Source organism: Microtus pennsylvanicus, chromosome 5 (genome assembly GCF_037038515.1).
Source record: "Microtus pennsylvanicus isolate mMicPen1 chromosome 5, mMicPen1.hap1, whole genome shotgun sequence".
Taxonomy (NCBI): Eukaryota; Metazoa; Chordata; class Mammalia; order Rodentia; family Cricetidae; genus Microtus; species Microtus pennsylvanicus.
The window spans coordinates 89,991,016-90,007,686 of NC_134583.1; the positions used below are offsets into that span (position 1 = coordinate 89,991,016).

At 55.3% G+C, this 16,671-nt stretch overlaps 1 protein-coding gene across 1 annotated transcript; it reads right to left on the minus strand.

The window, feature by feature from the left end:
- Window positions 1-1,225: 1,225 nt before the first annotated feature.
- Window positions 1,226-16,671, minus strand: Plcb3 (phospholipase C beta 3). Its single transcript, XM_075973325.1, has 31 exons — window positions 16,441-16,671; window positions 13,925-14,002; window positions 13,682-13,750; window positions 13,454-13,594; window positions 13,118-13,197; window positions 12,983-13,036; window positions 12,813-12,888; window positions 12,597-12,697; window positions 11,739-11,905; window positions 11,510-11,656; window positions 10,442-10,682; window positions 10,201-10,285; window positions 9,934-10,120; window positions 9,118-9,323; window positions 8,022-8,118; window positions 7,860-7,944; window positions 7,499-7,623; window positions 6,543-6,697; window positions 6,290-6,451; window positions 5,640-5,739; window positions 5,454-5,558; window positions 5,206-5,297; window positions 3,594-3,747; window positions 3,472-3,507; window positions 3,147-3,339; window positions 2,683-2,809; window positions 2,511-2,587; window positions 2,330-2,419; window positions 2,188-2,245; window positions 1,857-1,943; window positions 1,226-1,776 (listed from the first exon to the last, which is right to left on the minus strand). Exons 1-31 carry the CDS (start codon window positions 16,537-16,539, stop codon window positions 1,573-1,575), a joined length of 3,678 nt encoding a protein of 1,225 aa, XP_075829440.1. The 5' UTR covers window positions 16,540-16,671; the 3' UTR covers window positions 1,226-1,572.

Consider the following 16,671-nt stretch of genomic DNA (forward strand, 5'->3'; position numbering starts at 1 on the left):
AGCAGGGCCTCAAGGAGTAGGTCAAAAGGTGAGGCTGTGTCTGGGACTGCCACTGTCAGCAGAGGGACACATCAGGATGTTGGGAGTTAGCTTGTTTTTGAGGACCCCAACTCAATCAGTGTTTGGGAAAATGAAGGTCAGTCTGCCAGCAATACAAGATATGAAATATGGAGAAGTGACAGACCTGGGAACAAGATACGGTCTGACAGTTGAAGAAGGTAGCTTGGGCAATGGTAGGAATCCCATCTCAGAGAGCAAAGGCCTTAGCCCTGGGAAGCCCAACCCTGGCCACCCAGTTTCTCTGGCCTTCCTACCCGGATCTGTTTGCCTGGGGCTGCAACAAAAACAAGGCAAAGAAAACACTTCATTGGCAGGAGATAAGCCCCGATAAGAGGCTGCCTTCCTCTGGAGGGAGCAGTCAGTCCCCAACGCCAGGAAGCTGGGAGAGGCCTTGAAGAAGTGCCAGCCTGCCTCTACTGCTGGGCCTAGCCCATTCTCTTGCCACAGGGTCTCTGGTATTCCTGGCTGGTCCCAGGCTCAGAGCAGGTTCTCCAGGCTGGTGAAGACCATCTAGCACAGCGCTAGCACGTAGGTCAGCCTGCCTCCTGGCAGGTCTCCACTTAGCTACAGCCCAGTACACGCTGCTTCCATTCAGGACCTGTTTCCATATCTGTAAAACAGGCAAAAACATCTCCCTCACAGGAGTGAGGGGGCCATGGGATATCCACAGAGTATCATAGCCCCTGCCAGCAACAACCCTTAAGACTGCCAGCTTCCTTCATCCTAAGAGCCATGGACCCCTTCCCAATCTGACAACTCAGCTCCAACCAGCCACCTCATCCCTGTGTGGTGCCCTCAGTAGCCCTGGCAGGAGATGCTGGGTGCTTGGGGCATATCAGGCAACAGGAAGGGAGGCAGGAAAGGCTTCCTGACACAAGGTCTGAGCCCGAGCAAAGAGATGGAAAAGCTGAGGGAGAAGAGAGTGATAGGGCTGGGGAACCAAGGTGCTCAGGGCAGAGGCAGAAAGCTCAAAGCCACCTCTGGCAGGGAATGAGGTCACCACAGATCCTGGGCAAGGCCACCAAGTTAAAACCTTGAAACTTTTGCTAGGAGTCTAACCACAATGACACAACCCCATTTTATAAACGAGGAAACTGAGGCCCCAGAGGAAATGGCAGTAATTGAGCTAGAGCCTAGAACGCTTTCATCCAAACCACACTGTGCACAGGGTCCCTCAAGTCCACTTTTATTCACGTAAAAAAAAAATCCCAAATATAAAGGGTTGGCCTCTACTTCCCAGAGCTCCACCTACTGCTCCCTGGAAGTGGGGAAACACCCATCTTTGTGAGTGCGATGGCATACTAGTCCCAGCCTTTTCCTAGGCCTGAGGTTAGAGAGGGAGACTGAGGACTAAAGAGGCCCAAAGAAAATGGAGTTAGTGTGAGGCATTTGCTTCAGATTTTAAAAAAATAAAATTTCTAAAGATAAAAGGTTAAAAAAAAAAGCATTAGTGTCTTCTACCCACTGCCCAGTGCCCACCCCAGTCCTGTGGCCACCTCTTGTTCAGCCAGTTTAGAGCTGGGTGTTCTCCTCCTGGCTCTCCGAGTCAGCGCCGGACAGGTGCCCACCACTCGCAGGTGCATGACCATTGCTGGCACAAGCCACCTGGGGGCCGTCCCCCAGCCCCTCTGATGTCTCGCCTAGCAGGCATCGACGGGTGTCCTGGGGCAACCTCTCACGCTGCTCCCGACACTCCTGGGTCAGCTGGGCCAGCAGCTGCAAGAGGATGAGTGTCCAGAGGGGCCAGGCTGCCCAGCTCCTGTGCTACCTGCCTGTCTGCCTCCTCCCTGGCTCACCTTGGGCTCCTCTTCCACTAGCTGCTGGAGGACTTGCTGCTGCCCTGCCAGGAGGCGCTCATGGCGCTGCTTCTGGGCCTCTTCCAGCTGCAAGGGAGGGCAGGAGTTCAGCTGCAGGAGGGCCAAGACCTGGGAGCACTGAAATCAGGGAGCAGGGCATCGGGGCTCCCAGGACACTTAAGGTGTTAGATACGACGCAGGCACCAGAGGTTGTTGGTACAGACCCTGGAGGAAAGGTGTTAGGAGCCTTCTGGAGAACAATATGGCACCAAGCCAGGCATGGAAGAGCAGAGTTTTTGATGAGTGAAGGAGAGAGGTGGGGCTCACTTACCCGTCTGATAGAGTTGACTGACTCAGTGATATGCCGCCGATTAATCTCTGTCAGTTCCCTACAGAGGGGAAAGGGATGGCTCCGTGCCCAGGCATCTCCCTTCTTCCCCTCACTCAATGGCTCCCAGCCCCAACACACTTACACCTCCTTCTTATGCTTCTCCCTCGTCTTGGCCTCTGAGATACTGTTGTTGCGTTTTCTGTCCAGGATCTTCTGAAGCTCCTTCTTCTCCCTGGAGCAGCAAGAAGGGACAGGAGGGGGTCAGAGGCAGGACTCCTGGCACCAGAGTCCCACCGCACGCACACAGGACCTTCTGTCTTTACCTTTCATTCAGCTCCTTCAGTCTCTTGAACTGGGTTGTGTGTGCATCCAGGACAACCTCCCTGAGCCGCTGCTGAGCCTGGGGACACAGGCAGCCAGCCAGCAGGTAACACAGGGCTGACAGGTTTACCCAGGAAGCTGGTTCTCCTTGCCTACACCACAGGCCCCTCTCACCTGTCTGAGGTGCTCCAGCCTTCGTTCGGTTTCTGCATCTGCCTGGGCCTCCCTCAGCTCCAGCAGGATCTGTACCTTTTGGTTCTGGAACTCTCGATACTCCTTAATGTCTTCAGGATTGCTGACTCTGTAGGGAGAACATTCTCAATAATGCCATGTCCCTGGCATAGGACAGTTAAGAGCGGGATTCGTGCCAGCAGGCAGTGGCAGGCACCAGCCAGGTGAGGTCTGCTATGCAAATCAAGAGGACCAGCAGGGGCCAGCAGCTATACCGTTAGCTTTACACAGGTGCCGGTTCCTGCTTTTGGCAGGGGACTTCAGATGAGATGTTCCTCTCAGGGAAGAGTGAGGACCAGTATGGGAATCTCTCTCCACCTTCCCGTCATCCAAGCATGCCCACCCAGCATGGAGAGCCACATGCACACCTCCCTCCACAAGGTGGTACCAGGCTTCAGAGCACTCACGGGGCACCGGGGGAGGGCCGGCATCTGCCCTCAGCCCTGGCCTGCGCCAAACCATCCAGAAGGCGGCGGGTGAGGGCCACAGTCTTGCGCTGGTGCTTTTTCTGCAGCTCCCTCAGGTCTCGATCCTGTCGGCTCTGGAGCTTTACCATAGCCTTGTGGTTTCGAAGCTCCTCTAGAGGGGTAGGGGTCACCTCTAAAAGGGAGAGGTGTAGGTAGCAAGCAAAAAGGAGGCAGGGTAGCAGGTGAGGTGGTCTGGGCATGACCGAGATGGGTGCGGTAGATGCCCTCCAGGTGGCCCCACCCCAGATCAGGCTGTATCCCTTACCAGAGAGGATGCTGGCAATCAAATCATCTCGCTGCCCTGGAGAGCAGAGGCTATGGTGAGAAGCTAAGAGCCAGCAGCACATGGCTCCCCTTGGCCCACTCCGAGGACAAGCTTCCCCTTACCTGGGCTACTGAGGGAGGTGCTAGTGGGGGAGGTAGTAGGACCTGGGGGCCAGCGAGGTGAGGCATCCAGTGGGTTAGGTGTGGGGTTGGGCAAGAACTGTGACCCTGGCTGTTGAGACTGCGTCTCCTGATATGTCTCTGTACTGGCCTGAGCCTGCAAGAGAGAAAACTCTTTCCAAAAATGTTTTCTCCATCTCTGGGTCCTTCTACCTCTGGATGCCCTATACCCCTACCAGCTCCCTCTGCCTGCACAATAAAAAGATAAACAATAGGCAGACCCTTGTCCACGCCAGCCAGGAAAGCTGTGTGTTACCAGATCACTGCATGTCCTCAACAACTCCCAGATAATTCTGGAAAAGCCTGGCCTGGCCCCAAGAGTTCTCTGCTGTGTCCCTCCCACCCTTGCCTGGTGGTCCGTCCTCCCCCTGGATGCTCAGCTCCCAATTTAATCAGCAGAGGAAGTAACAGCAGAGCGGGCACCAGTCTCTTCAACTAATAGCTCCTCACAGCCCTAATTGCAGTCATCTCTTTCCTGGCCGCCACAGGCCCCATGGGGATCGGGTCAGGACATGTGGCTGAACCTCTGCTCCTGTGCTCCTGGTGCTGAAGCCACTACCTCCTCATGGCTTCCCTGACTTCCAATGCCCCTGTGTACGTATACCCAAATTTTTGATTCCATGTAGAGCTTGAGAAACTCGAGCCTAGACACAACCCAAATCAGTGCAAATGGGTACATCCTCTTCCAAGAGCCCACAGCTGAGCTGAGGGTATAGCTCAGTGGGAGAGCTTTTGCCTGGCCTGCTTAAAACCCTGGGCTCCATCCCTATCCAGCACTGGAGGGAAGGAGGGAAGGGACTGGAAAACTGACTGACTCAGTAAGCTTGCCATAAAAACATGAGGACCTGCGGTCAGACCTCCTCATGTCTATAACCCCAGGGCCACGGTGGACAGAGACAGGCAGATCCCTGAAGTTTCCTGGCCAGCTGCTCTAGTTCAATGAGAGACCCTATCTGAGAAAATAAGGTGGAGTGTGACTCTGGAAAACCATGTGCACATATATGTGAACACGTGCAAACATGTTTACATACGAAAGCAAAAACCCACAGCCCTCACGCCTGCTGCAAATCAGCCAAAGCTCCTGAAAGTGCAACATGGCAGAAAGGTCAAGCTGGAAGCCCAGCCGAGCTGTACAGACCTGAGCCACTCCATAGCCTCTCTGAGGGACATGGCAGAAAGGTCAAGCTGGAAGCCCAGCCGGGCTGTACAGACCTGAGCCACTTCCATAGCCTCTCTGAGGGACATGGCAGTGAGCCAAGGATGTGACTGACCTCACACCAGGCCTGGCAGCACGTTGGCAATTAGCAGCCATTTGACATCATTTCCAGGTTTGAGTGAGATAAAAGAGCCCAGAAAGGGGAGCAGGTTTTGCAGGCCTGAGCTGGGCTGGCGAGACAGGAAGCTAGGGTCCACAGTAAGACACTTAACAGTTCAGTTTGGGGAGAGGCATCAGATGGCAGAGCTGGGAGATGGGGGTACCTGTGGGAGGGCTGTCCACTGGTCCCCAGCGTCAAGGTAGGCCTAGCCCTGCCTCCCACCATTGCTGCCCACTCACCTCGCTCTCCCCAATGAGAGCAGCCAGCTGCTTGGCCCGCTGGTCCATTAGGCTGACATGCTTGATGGGGTTAATCAGGGCCTCTGCATAGTCTAGAGGAAGCAGAAGGCCCAGTCTTCAGACCAAACCCAGCACAGGGCTCCAAGTGTGGGAAGCCTGACCCCATGTGAACTGAGGCTCCTAGTTCAGCCATGCCCATGCCCAGCTCCCACCTCTGGTCCCTGCCCTGGTCTACTGCCCCAGCTCACCCTGGTGGTCATCTGGGATGTAGTCAGAAGCTTCAGTGTAGATAAGCAGGGCAGGCAGACACAGGGGCTGGTTAGCCTCATTTCGCAGGCAGACATAGTGGTATCCTGGACAGACAGAAGGGCAAGATCATCTATCCTGGCCAAATCCCCAAGTCAGCTCAGTGCTACCCAAAGCCCATGACTCACCTGAGCGGATGGCAGAGACAGGCAGGATGCGGTGCCCAACAAATCTGCCACCCTCCTCAAAAGCTGCAATGCGAAGTGAGGCCAGCGTGGGCAGCACAACCTGTGGGGTCCAGACTGTTGAGCTATGGGGCAGAGCCAGGACCACTATGCCATAGCCATAGAAACCCAGCTCACAGGCAGTCAGAAGCCCTCAGGGCCATCCACTGGACAAGATAGGTCAGGTTGCATTGTGGCCTGCTTAGCAACTATACTGAGCCATGTGTATAAATTCGGGATGTACTTCAGCCCAGTCAGAAGTAGAGGTCATATTCCCATGGGACCGTAGGAGAGGGTGCAAGCTTGGAGCTGTGGTCTCTGGCAAGTGCTTCCTGCCTTGGAGATGAGGCAGGCAGTGTCTGTCCCTCGTGTGGGGAAGGAACAGGAACAACACAAGATAGGACAATGTTGTCATCATCCCTACCCTGCAGCCCTCTCTCTCCTTATTCCTCCTGTCACCCAGGAGAGGCCAGGGACCCCAAGCCTGACCATGGGACATGCAGGGCCTGGAGGGTCACTTGCCCTTCCCACTTTCTGATCAGGTGCCTGGCCCCTGCTCTAAGACTGATTACAGCCAAGTCAGGTTAGACTGACCTGCCACAGAGCAGGCTTACCTTGGGGAAGTCAAAGGGCTCTTCATCCCACACAGGGTTGAATGAATTCCCCTGGGATGTCCTTGTGCGATATTTGCGCCTTGTGTCAACTGGGAGACCAAACATGTCCACTTCGACGTAGATGCCCACCTTCCTGTCAGACAGGAACTGCCCCGAAATCACCTGCAGTAGGAGAGGCCAGGAAGGGAAGTAAAGCAGCTACTGTGTGTCTTACCCTCAGAACACCTGAGGCCTGATCCCCCTCAGGACCTACCTTGACCCGCAAGGCATTGGCCACTATGCCATCCACAATGACCTCAGTGAAGGGGTCAAAGGACTTGTCTGGCCGCCGCATGAACTCAGGCTTGAGCAAGTACCCACTGCGTCCATTATATTCGAAGACACCTGCGTTGAGCTGCATTGGCATGTCTGTAAGTAACACAGGCCGGGTAAGTAAAGTGGCCTAGTGGGGTTCAGTCAGAGTTCGAGGTCCAGGACCAGAGCTAGGATTAAATGGATGCCAGGGTAGAGATGCAAGAACAAACAGACAGGTAGGGGTCCAGTCAGCAATGTCAGGGCTCCAGAGAAAGTCTGGGTTCAATTTTGGGACCTAGGATTAGGTAAACTTAGGAGTCAGTAAACGGTCCAGGTCAAGGAGGATGTTCTGCCTGTTTAAGTCAATTTGATCCCAACTACAGTCATTTTGGTAGAGGGAACAATGAGAAAATCGCCCCCCATCAGATTGGCCTATAGGCAAGCCTGTGGTGCATTTTCTTGATTAATTGATGTGGGAGGACCCAGCCCACTGTGGGCAGTGCCACCCCTGGCTGGTGGTCCTGGGTGCTATAAGAAAGCAGGCTGAACGAGCAAGTAGAAGTAGGCCAGGAAGCAGGGTTCCTCCACAGCCTCTGCTGCAGTTCCTGGCCTGGCTTCCCTAGATGATAGGCATGTAAGCTGTGAGATGGAATAAACCCCTTCACTCCCAAGTTGCTTTTGGTCACATGTTTTATCCCAGCAATAAAAACCCTAAGACAGGGCCGGGCAGTGGTGGTGCACGCCTTTAACCCTAGCACTCGGAGGCAGAGGCTAGTGGATCTCAGTGAGCTCAAGGCCAGCCTGGTCTACAAAGTTCCAGGACAGCTAGGACTGTTATACAGAGAAACCTTATCTTGAAAAACAAAAAAACAAAACAAAACAACAAAAAAACTAAGACTGAGGGCCAGAGCTCACCCAAGGTCTGGAAGTTGAGAGCCACAAGCTGGCAACCCACATTCCAGAAGAGCTGGGGCATGTAGTTGGAGGAGTCCACACGGGTGCCCTTGGGGTAAATGCGGCTAAGCTGCTGTTTGTTGTATCTGAGGTTGGTGGTCAGGGCCATAGGGAAGAGTGACCAAGCTCTGCCAGCCTCTGCTTCAAGTCCCATCTCCATGCTCCCAGAAGCCCACTCCCAGCAAAGCTACCCATATCATCCCTGAGCCTCCACACCTCACACCTCAACCCACTGATATCCCCGTGCAAATGGGGGCAAATCCCTGGGGCATCTGCAAGTCCCTGCCTAGCCACACCCCAGCCCAGTGCCCGGGAAGGATACTCCACGAACTCCATGGGACTCTTGGTTAGTTGCTCCATGGCCTTGGTCTCCACAAAGGATGACATCTCGAAGCACTTGTTCCTTTCTGTGGGTGGGGGAGGGAAAGTATAAGGTCTGGCAGGGCCTGGCAGGGCCAGCTCTCAGTCTCCTATCCCCACTTACTTCGAGCAGCCTCAAAAGACTTGAACTTGACGGGCTCAATGTAGTTGACGAGTGTCGACATCTCCTCGGTGGCATTGACTTCACTGCTGGCTGTGCCCTGTGGCCCCAAAACCCGGGGTCAGTGGCATGAGAGGTCCCTTACTTGCACCCCTAAAAGGGGGGCTAGCCCTTTCCCACACCTGCAGCCATACTGCCCAGCCACTTCCTGCAAGACTCCTTGATATCACCTTGATAGAAGACTCTCATTGCCCTGCAAACACACACCCTCCCCAACTTGGGGCTGCTCTCAATCCACCCTCTCACAATAGCCACAGTGACCTTTCTGTTACCTCTACTCTCCAATATTCCTCTTGACACTCCCTCCTCTTGTACTAGTTTCTCCTGCCACAGGGCCTTAGCACACGTTAGTACAGCATCTTTAGGTCTGTGTGCCCCAACCTCCCTGCCAACTCTGTAATTCTGTGTCCTCCTTTCCTTCAACTTTTAGCTTCAGTTTCTTTTCCTCTCACCACACACTGTGCGAGAGTGTGTGTGTAAGTGTGGGTACTTGCTGCCACGGTGCACACACGCTGATCAGAGGACAACTTTCAGGAGTTAGTCGTCTCCTTCTGCCTTGGGTTCTGGGTATCAAATTCAGGCCACTAGGCTTGTATGGTAAGGACTGTTACTTTGCCAGTCCTGTACCCTAACAACATTTTTTAAAAATTACTTTATTTATTTTGAGACAGGGTCTCTCTATTTTGCAATTACTAGCCCAGAGCTCACTGTGTAGACAGACCAGGCTGAGCTCAGGTGCAGAGATCTGCCTCCCTCTGCCGCTGAGAATAAAGGCATGTGCCAGCACATTTAGCTCGTTCTTATATTATTACATTTTATTTATTTATTGTGTGTGAGGAGGACAAGCATGTGGAAGCAGATACTTTAACTAGGGGAGCCATCTCCTAGGTCTGTGCCCTAACTCTTTCAGGATGGTTTGCATACCTCCTTAAGCTGGGGTCCTACACAGATCATGCTCTAGGAGAGCAGCTGACCAGGACGATGGCTGTCACCCAGCAGGTGCTCAGCAAATGCCCCCGTGCCCGCCTGTGGTCCTAACCTCATCCGTGGTGGGTTTCTTCGGATCCGATGTTTCTTCCTCTTCTTCATCCTCTTCTTCATCCTCTCGGTCAGCAGGTATGAGAACATTAGGTCCCCGGCCGAGGCCCTCCTCGCCTAGAGACTTCTGGGGTTCCAGGCTGGTCTTCTCAAGTCCCACCTCCTCCCCATTGCTTAGGCCAGGGCAGCTGTCTGAGCTAGGTGACCCTAGACCAGGACCAAGGGTCAAAGGTCAGAACCACAGGCTGATGCTGAGGAAGCCTACAGTTGTGCTCAGTGTACGTGGGGAGGGCAGGGTGCCATCTTAGAGAAGCACAGCTTGGGGAGAGGGTAGGAGTCAGAATCTGGATGGCATTAAAGCTGGTCCAGAGGGGTCATAGGTCAACGTTATATACAGTAGGAAACCAGAACAACAGCCTGAACAGCCAGGTACATAGAAACAGGCTGGGCTACAAGTTCAGCTCAGCAAGAGCCATACCCAGTGGGGATTAATGGGGTGAGCAGTTAATGATGAGGGACCTCAATAAAATGACAGGGCAAAGGTTAGCCGAAATTTTAAGGAGCTAGGTGAGCAGAGTCAGTGGAGGTTATAGGTCAAGTGTCAGAAGGCTGAAGGCAGAAGTTCACTGACGTCAAAGGTCAGAATCCAGAGCTCTACCCTGGCCAGGCAGCAGCGACAGGTTGGAAGTCAGGGCTGAGAGGTCACCACTCGGCTGAGGTGGTAAGGAAGGAGGTCAGGGGTTGGGGTGATGGAGACATTGGGGTGAGAGGTTAAGTCAGTGCTAGGATCTGGGCTGGAGGTCAGGCCAGGCCATACCAAGCTGGGGTGAGGAAGGCTCTGTGGTGGCTGAGCTCTCGCTCAGGGCTGAGTTGCTCTGCTCCAGCGGCCTCTTGCGAACTGAGCTGTCGGGGACGCCTGTGCTGGGCCGATGTCGCTTCTTATTCTTCACCAGGATCCGGCCCATCAGATCTTGTGGACTAGGCAGAGGGACTCCGGGAGAGAGCTGGACAGTGTGGACAAGTCAGGACCCTTCAGTCACCCTTCACTCCCATATGCCCTTGCCTTAGCTCCACACCCCCATACCGGGTACTTATCCAGGGGGTCAATGAGCAGCGCATCCCCAAAGATAGAGCGGCAGTACTCAGCCATCTTGGCCTGCTGTTTTGCCCTGTGGGAACAAGGTCAGAGGTCAGAGGTTCCCAGGGGAAGCGGAGGCAGTTCAGTTTCAGAGGTGAAGAAAGCGTGAAAGGAGGCTGTGTGGGCATCCCTCTGGAGTGCCTTCATCAGAGGTCTCTCTAGAGATTCCCGGGGCAGGCCCACTCACGAGTCCACATGGTTCTCGAAGGAGAGGATGACAGGGTAGGGAGAGGTCTTGAAGGCTGTCTCAGCGATGGCCTCAAGCACATCACGCAATGGCACCTCAGTGGTCATGGTAAAACCATGGGTAATGAAGGGCTCTTCCTCCGGTGGCCGTCCCTTCCATACATCCAGCTCCACACAGCGGCAGCCCCACAGCAACGCCTGGCGGTACATCTCCACTGACGATGTTCCAGCCAGCTGGCCCGCTGCAGGGAAGGCTATGTCACTATTCACTGGCCACCACGGTCCATGGAGAACCGACCCAGACCAACTCCAGGGTGGTACACTCTGGCCAGTCGGATACTCCTCCACTCAAAGTGGAGCCAGTACCATCTCCCCCAGAAGCCCTCAGAGAAGGGCAGACATTCTAACCCCCAGTCCCTGGCATTCACCAGGTGGGAGCAGAGCAGGCATCCAGTAGCATTGTTAGGCCTAGCTGGTTCTCCCTTCGAGGCTCACATTCTCTCTCATCACACACTCCCAGCACTGCCTGACTCCCCAGATACCTTCCAGAGCTCCCTAGGACCTAACTGGTATCTACTGTCTATTCCTGCTCTCCGTCTCTGACTGCACCAGCCTCCCCGCCTCCTGCCTAGGGGACCACAGTCCCATAGAACTGCCAGTTCCAGTGCTTTCTCTTCTTCAGACTCTCCAAGAACCTCTCTGCCATTCATATTGAGTCCAAAAGCCTTCCAGACCAGGGTTGCTCCTGTCTCCCCTTCCCGGTCTTCTCTCACTACCCTCCATTCTGTGTACCTGCCCCTAGGTTCATGTTCCCCATACCCCCTGATTTCCTTTCTTGCTTCTCCTGGGGCTATGCAAGTGGGAGGCTAGTGCCCTGTTCCTGAGTCACACACACCTGCCCCTTTTAAAACCATCTATCTCCTACCCAGGCATCTGTCCCTGCACAATGCCAACAGACATGCCCTCAGCCCCTCCCCAGGGACACCTCAAGGACAGCCACCCATAAAGTGATACTGACAGAGATATTGACTCTGGGGAAGGGTGTCTGCTCTCTCTCTCTCTTACTCACCAGTGAGATAGGTATTGTGTGAGGAATTGATGAAGTACGCGCTCAGAGGCTGCGTCATGTCCATGCTCAGATCCAGGGCCTCCAGCGGCAGGATGCCATTCTCCTCCCCTCCTAGGTAGCGGCTGAAGCCCTCCATAGACATCTGGTCTGGGGATGGGGTACCAACAGGTCAGCTGAGCTGAGCTTGCCCTGTCCCACCCACACTGCCCCACTGCCACCAGCCATTTACCTCGCTCCAGGAACTGCTGGTTAGGCTCATACTTCTCAATGAGCAACCGAGCCTGTGAGGGCCGCAGTGGCGGGTACAGCACTTCATTGAGTCTGGGGTCTCTTTGCTTCTGGTTGATAAAGTCCATGAGCTGCTCCAGAGTGAGGTACGGCTTGCCCTTGGCACCTCTGGAGGGGCCCAGAAGCTGGGTCAGGCTGTAGCCTCAGCTCCCACCTCGTGCTAAGCCCTCACCCTGGGAGACAGAAGTGGGAAGGCCTGCACCTAACTTCAGCAGCCACAGATTGGCGTTCTGGGCCTCAGTTTCCCTGTCCACTCCTGAGCACTCAACAGCGTCAGGCAGAAGATGGACTGGCATCAGCATTTGCCAGGGCTCAACTCACCACTCTGAGGCTCTAGACCCCAGGACCAATCTTGGCTCTGTCCTCCCACACTGTGTTGGCTCAGGCAGGTCCTACTACATATCTGAGCCCCTTGGTTCCCATCCTAAGTGGGATGATTAAGCCACCTGTGGCAAAGGAACGGCATCAAGCTCCAGAAACCACAGGAGCATCCTGTGGCGGTCCCCCCTTTCCTGCTTCTCTCTCTCTCTCTCTCTCTCTCTCTGAGACAGGGTTTCTCTGGGTAACAGCCCTGGCTGTCCTGGAACTCGCTCTGTAGACCAGGCTGGCCTCAAACTCACAGAGCCCCACCTGCCTCTGCCTCCCTAGTACTAGGATTAAAGGCGTGCGCCACTGCTACCCAGCGGTCCCCCCTTTCTTACTCTGACCTGCCCACCCACACCACTTCCACTAGAAAGAACACTGAGCATAAGCCAGGGGCAGAGCCCAAGCCTGTGGCAGCCACTCCCAGGCCACTTACATCTCGAGCAGGATCTTGTCAATATCCGGTCGCAGACACAGCTTGTTCAAGAACCGCTCAAAGATTTCCAGGGAAAACTCATCAGGCCGGATGGACTCACTCTAAGGGTGAGGAGTGTGGGGTGAGAACCTAGGGCAGCAAGTTCCAGAAAGTGGGCACCCACCATGACACCCACCCTACCCCACCCTCCCTGGCCCCGGCTCCGGCCCTACACACCCGGTTGAAGTTGAGGCCACAGGACTCCAGCGCAGTCTCCACCCGCTTCTTGTCTGCTGAGAACATCTTCAGAATGCTGATGCAGGCGGGAGGGGTCAGGGTCAGTTGGGGGGCAAAGATCACCAAGGTCAGGGCAGGAGAGAAGATGCTGAGGGGGAAGGGGTGCTCACTTCTTGACCGGAATCCGTCCATCCTGGTTCACCTGCAGCTTCAGCTTTGTGTATCTGAGGAGGCAGGTATGAAGATCAGACCTTGGGACTGGTCAGCTGAACCCCCAGTGCTCCCCAAGGTGACCCAGGGCTCACGCTTTCCGCAGGAAGGTGTTCCGGGAGGCATTCTGAGCCAATATGTTCATAGCCAGTTTGAACAACTCCTCCGACCAGACCTGGAAGTTAGCACACGGGAGAAGAGGTGTAGGGGACGGAGAGGCTGGCGCACTCATAGCCTACATCCGGAACAGGGTCTGGTACAGAGGACATCAAGAGGACAAAACTGGGAGTGGTGGCTGTAAACCATCTGTAATCCCAGCACTTGAGAAACTTAGGCAGGAGGATTGCCTTGAGTCTAAGGCCAGCCTGGGCTACGCCATGTCTTCCAGTGAAGCATCTGCTTTCCTGGATTGTCTCCTGACCCCAGCCCACCTTGACTGTGTCATCCTGCACGGCCATGAAGTTCAAGAATGTGGTGTTCACTGGGTCTGGCCCAGCCACCACTGTCATCAGCTTCTCTTCGAGCCGGGCGTCAGGGCCCCCAAAGCCCAGTACTTCTCGGATCTTGGGATCCTGTGTAGTGAAAACCAAGGGTGAGGAGAAGGGGTGTGCTGTCCCCTGACAACCTTGGTCCCATCAGTACAAGGCCTCATCCCTCACCTTGGGCAGGCGGGCATAACGACCTGTCCGTGTGTCCCTGATGGAGCTGATGTCCAGCGTGTCCACCTCCTACGGAGACCAGAGTCAAGGTTTGTGTCTGAAAACTATGAGGGGTCCTTAATCTCCCCACTCAAGCTGAGGAATGCCCAACTCCTGGCTAGGTCCTATCCCCAGGACAAGAGAACTAGACAAGGTCTCCCACAGGGGCCCAGGACTGAGCCAGTAGCACCAGCGAACCCTCACCATATTGGGTCCCGTCCAGTACAAGAAGAAACCATTGGGATCCACACGCAGGGTCACCAGGTTCCGACTGGAGGCCTCCTGAGGGCAGCACAGAGAGTCAGGGAGTGAGACTTGGTCCTGGACCTACCCAAGCTGGTTTCCACCAGTGAGTCAAGAGGAAGCTGCAGCAGCCTACAGGTGCTCCCGGACATGAAGGCAAGTCCTCAGCAGTTCAGGTTTGGTACCCAACACCCCTCCCAGCTCCACCTTCACGCTGAGTTCTATCCCAGAGGCTACTAGCTACTCTGGCCTCATCACCCATCGTCCACCACACCCTTCCCTGTGCTTTCCTTTCTTCTCTACACATGAAACTCGTGTGGGGACCTCCAGGAGAGCCCATCCCAGCCTCGGTTTCCCCTGAAGGCCTGAGAGGACAGGGAGGCTAGACTCCCCTGCTCCACAGCCCCCTTACTGAAGCACACGGCTACTGAATGAAAGCAGGAGGCTGGGAGCCTGGACCTAAAGCCTCTCAGCGTCCCTTGAGGCCTAACAAAAACTGGGCACCCTAAAATCTGCCTCAAAGCCCACCACCCACCACTCTGTATCTCCTAGTATCCTCGTAGCCTTCAGGCTCACCCCAAGTGACAGAAGAGCCTCCATGACCTCCAGGAAGACGAGGCTGGAGTCTCCCCTTCTCCCTAATAGCTCTAAGATGACTGACAGGAGGGCAGGATAGAGGAATATGCCTATTTTCTGAAAGGACCCAGTCACTGATGCCCAGGGTTACCCCATATGCTCAGGACCAGCAAAGGCTTATGTACTCCAGCCAGCAGAACTAATTCCCCTTGAGACAAAAGAGGATCTCCCCTCCCCAAACTGGTGCCCTACACAATCCTGCCACCAACAGTGCACACTCCCAGTCCCACGGTCCCAACTGTGGACCATGTCCAGTTCTACACCCTGAATTTCAACAACCCCCTTTCAGGCTCTTCAAAGCCCTGTAAGGTATGTCCTGCCACCACCTCCATCTTACACAGGAAGGAACGGAGAAGCTAGGATTTGCAGGGTTACATTTCCAAAGTCCTGGGACCTGGGAAACAGAGCCAAGACTCCTGCACAGCCCCTGGCTCCTGGTTTCAGCAACGACCTCACAGCCAGCAGGGACATCAGTCAGAAGACTGGGAATTGCGGAGCCCCACCCATGCAGTCTTGGTTTACAGAAGGATAGCAGCTGATCCAGGGACGCAGGTCCCTAAACCTTCTGGCTGTATGGTCCTTCAGTTCTAATTGGAGGACACTGGGTCCCAACCCCTCTAGGAGATTCCCAACCTTGCCCTGGGCCTGACTATACAGCCCCCAGTAGAAAGGAAAGATTTGTGGGTACTATCCCTAGAGCCCCCACGGGACCTCCCCTAGGGGCCTAACTTCCAAAGGCCATCCAGGCCCCCGGCTCTTCAGTCCTAAACTGTGTTTATCACCCCCACCCCACCCCGGGCCCTCTCCCTGTTTCCACTTCCTTATTTGGGTTTATCACACGACAAGGAAAAGGAGAAACTTTTCCCTTTAGGCTGGCTTGGGGGAAGGGGTCTCCTGGGGCCGCGGCAGTGCCAAGGCACCCCTTGCCCAGCACACCTGCAGTTAAGGCCACGCCCCCAGCCCCTCCCCTTAGTTCCCACTCCTGCCCCACCCAGCCGGAAAGAAACCTAGCGTCTTCCAGGCCTATGGCCCAACTGGGAAGGAACAGTAAGGAAACTCAGGCCGCTGGGTTGAGGCTCTAGAGAGCAAGGGGCCCAGGGTGCAGGGAAGGGAACGGTACGAAAACGTGGGTGAGACGTGGGATCCGGATAAGAAGCCGCAGGTGGGCATCGGGTAAGTACCAGGGGAAGAGCAGTAAAAAGTGGGGGCCAGGATTTATTGGGGTTCAAAGTTCCCAAGTTAAGGAGTGGAGAGCAAAGGTCCCAGTGTTGGAGGAACTTGGAGACGGTCTAAGTCTTTCAAGTAAGGGGTAACATGGTGCTTCCACCTGAACAGAAAGCTCGCTGGAATCCTGAAGCAGGGTAAGGGGTTATCAACCAGGACAGAGTGAAAAGTGATGAGCAGAAGAGAATTGCTCAGACGAGGCCCTGAGAAGAGTGGGATCCCCAGTGACACCTCACCCAGGACAAGGATGCCCTACGTCCCGTGAGAGTCCAGTGCCAGGCGCAGGGGTCTAGGGACCAGACCAGTATAGGAGAACCAGAATTCGTCTGGCAAGAGTGGGAAAGAGAGTGCGAAGAGGGACAGGATTTAATGGGGTTCAAAGTCTCCACGCCAAGGAGTGGAGAGCCTAACTGACCACAGCTGAAGGACTGGGTTGCGGGTAGAGGGGGGACAAAGTTTTCAATTACTAGCACGACAGGGGACTCAAGTTTCCGGAGTACAAGGCTGGACTGGGGGGTTGCCGTGGTCAGGCAACGCTGATGTGGGGGTCCCTGGCATCTAGGCGAATGTGAATGGAGTCCCCCGATCTGGGCAGAGCAGGGGACAGGCGCTCTTACCTCGTCCCATTTGATGAACTTACTCCCGCGCCGCAGGGTCTCCACCACGGTGGGCGGCTCCAGCTGCAGCGCGTGGACGCCGGGCCTGGCGCCCGCCATGGCCAAGCCAGGGGCAGCTCGGGGACCCACGGAGCCCCGACGGGAACCGACGGTGCCGTTGGTCTTTCTACACGCTCCCGCGCGGCCCGCTCCGGCCCCGCGGCGTCAGCGCCCGCCCGCCCGCCAGCCAGT

What these genes read in the sequence shown, in the direction of transcription:
- Plcb3 (XM_075973325.1), bottom strand. Translation starts at nt 16,539, where the DNA reads ATGGCGGGCGCCAGGCCCGGCGTCCACGCGCTGCAGCTGGAGCCGCCC. An exon ending in GCCTTCCTCACCCCAGCTTG is followed by an intron (nt 9,324 to 9,933) that starts GTATGGCCTGGC and finishes GTCCTGGTCTAG; the next exon opens with GGTCACCTAGCTCAGACAGC. An exon ending in CAGTCAACTCTATCAGACGG is followed by an intron (nt 1,944 to 2,187) that starts GTAAGTGAGCCC and finishes CCTCCCTTGCAG; the next exon opens with CTGGAAGAGGCCCAGAAGCA.